Genomic DNA, 6751 nt, shown 5'->3' with positions numbered 1-6751 from the left:
GTCGAGCTGCAGGAAGGAGGGGGAGGAGTCACGCTCGCCGGTGCGCTACCGCGAGAACCCAATGGCATACGAGCCTCCGGTGATGTGCCACTGCTCAACTCCCAGGAAGGCGCCAAGATGGATCTCCTGGAGCAGGCAGAACCCTGGTAGGAGGTACTACAGCTGCGTGGATGCTATGGTGAGTGCTGTTTTTTGCCCTAATTTTCTTCCTCTTTCTTCTGTGCAATAATTTTTGGCAACATGGTGAATTTGCTTGTGTATCTTAATAGCACGGTGGCTGTGGATTTGTGCAATGGCATGATGATCCATTGCCCACATTCTAGAGTGAGCTCATTGGGGATCTGCATGATGAAGTATGGAGGCTTAAAGGTGCAAATGTTGCTAGATCTGAAGATCAATTTCCAATCCTGACTCCAAGTGAAGATGATGGCACAAGGGAGGCCATGTTTCTGTCTCTGCAAACTCAACTCAGAGAGAAGAATGCAGAGATTGCAGGGATTAGGGCCAAATTTCACAATGTGTTGTTTCTTTTCACTATATTTGTGCTTGGCTTAGTTGCAGGCAAGATATTAAGTTAGTTAGTTGCTTCAGTTGCACCCAAGTTGTAATGGATCAAGTTGTAATGGATCAGTGAAGTTATCTTCTGATGCAATGAGATTTAGTGAGTCTTGTTCCTCTTTTATTGCAATGTACTGTCTGATTTAGTGAGTCTTGTTCCTCTTTTGCTGCAACATTGTCATAATGTACAATCTACATAATCAGCATAACCATACATAGCAATACATAACCATACATAATAAGAAACTGATCCATACATAGCAATACATAACCATACATAATAAGAAACTGATCCATACATAGCAATACATAACCATTGTTCACAATACATAGAGGAGTTCCACTTCAAATGCATAGTTCATCCTTTTCTCACAAAAGGATGAATAGCATAACTACTACATACATACACAACCATAGTTCACCATTAGTACAAGCATACATTACACAACATTAGTTCATAGATGCTAGGTCATTACACAACCATCATTCCCAAAAGGTCAGCAATGCCACTAATCTCGTTTCATCTTCTTCACTTCTCCAAGATGGCTTGAATCCCCCTGAACTTCTCCTTCAACTTTTCATTCTGAAACTCTAACTGCCACTTCTCTTCAATATGCTTTTTATTTCCCTTAAGCAGATCAGCAACCTGAAGCTTCAACTCTAGCTTCTCTTGGGTGAGCTTCTCCTGACACTTAGTTAGCTCCGCATTCTTCAGCTCCAAATTCATACTAGCTTCAGTAAGCACTTGCTTCTCTTTCATTTTGTTCAACTTCAAGTTCTGAATGACTGTTGCTTGAGCTCTTGTCAGGTTGAGCAGCACCTCATACTTCTGAGTAAGTTGATGGGTCTCTGCATCTTTCTTTGCCATCTCAGTTGCCATCTTTGCCTTCATATCATCAATCAGTTCTTTTCTTACCTCCTGCTGATATGTAATGGCAGACTGCAGATGTCTGAAATCCAACACCTTATCTTCCTGGAAGTTCATCAGCTCATGCACATCTTGGACTAGCTTTTCATAGTTGGCCTCTAGCTTGTTCTTCTCTTCTGTCAGATGGTGGATAGTGAAAGAATTTTCAAGATTGTCATTCACCCTAGCACTTTTGGCATCTTCAACCATTGCCCATAGCTTCAACAATGCATTCTGCATTGTTGGGGGCCACTGGTGATCAACCCATTCAACAAAGCCACAATTGCTACCTTCCTGCAAAAACAATAACAACAACAAAACAGTTCATACAACAAGTAATTACACAAAATCACTGCAGTTGCCAAAAAGAATGTCTAAATTTAGCATCAGACCACTACATTTAACAAGAGGAGCAGCCACTTGAGTAGCTGACTGACTAGGTTCAGCCATTGTTCTCCAGCAAAATATACTCATGCTTGACCTAAATAAGCTACTCTAACCACTATGAATCAAAATGTTGACACCAAGCAGAGTACTCCAGCAAACAGAGTTCAATATGGCACTGACCAAGTAAGACAAAAAATCAGTATGCCTAGAATCCTACAATACATACCGGCTGTGCACATGCTAAAAACCTCCTGCCTGTGTTTGTTCCTTCAAAGGCAACAAGCCTCTCAGATGCCATGCCGTGCTTCTCACATGGAGACATCACATCCAGCTCAAGCCCCTTGTAATCTGGATCTTCAATGGTGAAAGGAACCTGCAGAAGCTCGCACAAAGACAATGATCAAAACCTAGCGAAATCAACCAAATCAAGAAATCCCAAATATGAAACCCTAACCCTAACCCTGTACTGACCTCGTTGAGACCGTCTGTGGAGGAAGAATGCATGTACGGGGGGCTAGAATGGTCGTCGCTGCTTTCGTCCTCCAAAACCATGGCGTCGGCGGGGCGGTGCGGCGGCCGGCCGGCAGTCGGGACGCGGTCGGCGGCGATGGAGGGTTCGAGCGAGGAGGAGGAGGGGAGGGGAATGGTGCGGCCGGGCTGGAGCTGGTGCGACCGGGCCGGTTAGGACAGCAGCGCACCGGCTCGTCCTAGTCAGCACGCGGGCACGCGCGGGCACGCGCCGATTGGCCAGCGTGGCACCTGACGGGTGGGCCCGACCTGTCGGATCGGGCGTCAATACGTATAAATACGCGTTTTAGTCCAATTTGCAAAAATTTGGACCAATGTTAGTACTGACACACAAAAATTAGCAATCGTGGTACCAATCTGCAGGTGATGCCTGAATTGTGGTACTTCTGTGCAATTAACTCACAAAACCACTTTCCAAATCTTGACGCGATCATACGACTGCATGCATGCGTGCCTCCGCCCCTCAATGCCACAAATCGTCTTCCGGTAATTTACCTCAATAATTGAAACCGAAATTCCTTCGCTTCCCCTCATAATCCTGTCACACCCCCACCTTAGGCATCTCCATTTTTTAATCTAGCTAGTCACATCTCCCTCCTCAAGCCCAGGATAGCTCTCTCTCCCTCGTCCGCCATCCCACACTAGCTAGATCTCCCCGGACTGAGATCCGGTGCCTTGGCACACACAAGGCACACGTGAATAGTGCAATGCCTTGAGCTTTCAGCCGTTAGATCGGAAATCAAGGTTCCAGATTTCAGTGAACAGTACTCCGCGCTACAGTGTGTTGGTCCTGTAGCGTTTGTCCTGTAGCAGACTTCCTGTAGCGATGTTCTGTAGCGGTGACTCTTGATGTTCATCGGACCGTCGCTTGTAGATCCAACGGCCAGGAGATGCCCTCAAGGCACGATACTGTTCATCCGTGTCTTGTGTGTGCCAAGGCACTGGATCTCACTCCGATCTCCCCCTCTCTCTCTCCCTCACCTCTTATCTATTAAAGTGCACACTCTTTTCCCGAGAGTAGCGATTCGGTGCCCAGATTCATCTGCACCCGCGCGGAAGAAAAATTCAAAACGAATATTAGAAAAAAATCACAAAATTCTATTTCTTTTGCATGTTAGATAATTTGGTGCATGAGGTGTGTTTCAAATTTCAGATCATTTGGACATCTGAGTAGCTCTCAACAAAAAAAGACAAATTTATGATCCGTAAAAAAATGTACTGTTCATGTACTGTTCTGACATCAATTTGTCTTTTTTGCTGAAAGCTATCCATATGCCCAAATGATTTGAAATTTGGAGCGCACCTCACGCACCAAATTATCTACCATGCAAAAAAAAAACTTGGATCCTTTTGTATTTTTTGTGATTTTTTTGACCAGTTACAAATGAGTCTGGGCTTAGGAATGAATATTCGCTCTCTCCCCCACCTCCCTAACTCTTTTTCTCTCCACTCTCCCATTAATATAGCTAGCCTATCAAACACCTTTCACTACCCCGCAAAAAAAATCAAACACCTTTCACCCTCATAAGTGTGTTTTTCATAGTTAATTATATCAATCTCACCACCACCTGAGATACTCTAGGTGAGATTTAATTTCGGGGTTGTCTACGCGTACCGGTTGTATGAGATGAATATTTGGGCAAGTTTTTGCCTGGCCATCGAGCAATATATTGTTTTTTTTTGCAGGGTAATATATTGTTATATGACATATTCCTTATGCATATTTGCATCTATGTGTGACGATATATATTTGCCTATATATTCGTTGGCGAGAGAAAAGTTTTACGTACTTTCAGTAAATGTTGAGGAAAGTAAGCTGGTAAGCCAATATTTGTGTAGCCTGTAAACAATACTCGATGACAGTTCAGAGCTGGAGAAACAATGCGAAGCTAGCGATCACCAAGCTTCGTCAAAAGTGGTCGGTCCTCCACGGACGCATCTGTTCCGATCCCGAGCTCATCTGAGCTCGGATGAACGGTACAATCAAATAAAATGAAAAAAATCAAAAAAAATCTGATTTTTTTGTGCCAAACATTGACAAATGTTTGATTGCTTGCAAAGTTTCATCACCTGGCACAAGAAAATCATATTTTTTTTTATTTTATTTTTACTGTCCACCTGAGCTCACATGAGTTGGGAATCATAACAACACTTTTGGTCCTCCACGTGTTTCGTCATATCATACAAATGTCGCACAATATGTTGGCCCGTACACACATCAAATTGTAGATGTGTATATGCCCCCCAATAATTGTGCAAAGAGATGCTAGTTAGCTTTACTACATACGTCATTCTAGCTAGCTAGAAAGACATGCCTGGAATCAGCATGCACGACCGGTCAAATTTAGTGGAGCGAAAATTACTATCAAGGGCATACAAGGAACGATGACAAGGATTGGAGCTGCATGTGATATGCATGGCGGTTTCTCGATCTTCTCATGGGTAGCTACTATAAATATGACGCCTAAGTACCTCTAGCCCTGTAGTATCTTTATACCGAGCCATCACACTGAAGCTAGACATCAACACACATACATCTGCGTATACTATACTACAACATCATATATACACTAGAAATGTCGAATGACTCCTTGGTTACATCACGAGTAGTAGGAGATGTGTTGGACCCCTTCCGTAGCACAGTTGATCTGACAGTGCTCTATGACGGTAGGTTTGTCATTAACGGCATGGAGTTCCGCTCACCGGCGGTATCGGGCAAGCCGAGCGTCGAGATTGGCGGCGACGATATCAGCGTGACATACACCCTTGTAAGCCCATGATTTATTAGTCATTTATGTTTACAGCACTGTGGTTTGTCCAAGTTAACTGTGTAATCTGTGAATGTGATACATGCAGGTCATGGTGGATCCTGATGCTCCTAACCCCAGCAATCCGACCTTGAGGGAATATCTTCACTGGTGAGAGGCTGAGTGCAACCCTAGCTAGCTTGCTCTTGCATGCCGTGGATTAGGAAATATAATCTATACATGCATCACATGTAACGGTGGATATATGTATTGGTGCATGCATGATCATAATAATAAGATACTCATGGATCATGCACGTACGTACATGACCACAAATATGCTTGTGGCAGGCGTGTCAATGGACATGACATACTATAAATATATGTGCATTATTCAGGATAGCTAGGTTCATTGTGAGTACAGCTAGATATATAGATCCAATATATCCTAACTAACTATCGACCGACTGATTCATGTCCATGCTCCATGCAGGATGGTAACCGATATCCCAGGATCAATGGATGACACCTACGGTGAGCACTGCCCCTCGTGAATGCAATAATAGTACATGACTTGGCATCTCTGGACAGTTTGGATGTAAATTTTTCTTCATTGTCTGAAGGGCGGGAGGTGGTGTGCTACGAGAGCCCGACGCCGGCGACGGGGATCCATCGCATGGTGCTGGTGCTGTTCCGGCAGCTCGGGCGGAACACGGTGTACGCACCGTCGATGCGCCACAACTTCAACACCCGCAACTTCGCCCGCCGCTACAACCTTGGTGCGCCCGTCGCCGCAAAGTACTTCAACTGCCAGCGCCAGGCCGGCTCCGGCGGCCGGAAGTTTACCGGGGCCTACACCAGCCGCCGCCAGCAAATTTAATCCTTCGAGCTCAAATACCCACGTACCTAGCTACATAAATAGCTGCCACATACGGGAGCACGTGGCGCACGCATGGGCATGGCAACGTTATCGATCACATGGGTATAAAGACAAGCTACAAATAGCTGTAGAAAAAGACCAGCTACAAATAAATGAATAAAGAGTACTTAGTCTTCCCAAAGGAGGATAGACCCCGGCTGGATGAATAAAAGTATGTAGCTTCTTCTCTCTTTTTTGCGGGAAAAGAGTACTCTACATAGCTTTTGAAGGCTTCATCATATATGTGATCTATATAAATCTCTTTTCTGAAATAATATCTAGCCCCGCCTTCTATATACTCTCAAGACTCGACAAACTGATTTTCACCAGTTGTTATTCCTGGATGATCTCAAGCATTGCTGCTCCACTGCCCTGCCTTTGTTTGGTCGGCGCTGCTGACAAAAGCAACACCAACCTGAACCGGCGCACCATGGCTGCGTTCCGGCGTCTCATAAACGGGATGGAGCTTAAGGACATGTATCTCCATGCCGGAGATGCACTTTTTTTTCCTGAAAAAGGGGTATAACTCCGGCCTCTGCATCAGAACGATGCATACGGCCACCTTTATTATAAAGCAAATAAGTTTAACAAAGGTCATGAAGTCTTAAACAAACGAACCACAAAAAGGCTCTTGCCTATCCTATTACATGACCGTCATCCAAACCGGTTGAATATAGCCCGAGCTACCATCTCCCATCGGGTAGAT

The 6751-nt window shown here is 44.6% G+C and overlaps 1 protein-coding gene across 1 annotated transcript; it reads left to right on the top strand.

Moving 5' to 3' along the window:
• The first annotated feature begins 4956 nt into the window (after positions 1-4956).
• Positions 4957-6006, top strand: LOC123139125 (protein FLOWERING LOCUS T-like). Its single transcript, XM_044558923.1, has 4 exons — positions 4957-5148; positions 5237-5298; positions 5620-5660; positions 5750-6006. Exons 1-4 carry the CDS (start codon positions 4957-4959, stop codon positions 6004-6006), a joined length of 552 nt encoding a protein of 183 aa, XP_044414858.1.
• The last annotated feature ends 745 nt before the right edge of the window (positions 6007-6751 follow it).

This window comes from Triticum aestivum, chromosome 6B, assembly GCF_018294505.1.
Source record: "Triticum aestivum cultivar Chinese Spring chromosome 6B, IWGSC CS RefSeq v2.1, whole genome shotgun sequence".
Lineage (NCBI taxonomy): Eukaryota > Viridiplantae > Streptophyta > Magnoliopsida > Poales > Poaceae > Triticum > Triticum aestivum.
This window is presented reverse-complemented; position numbering and strand designations above follow the sequence as displayed.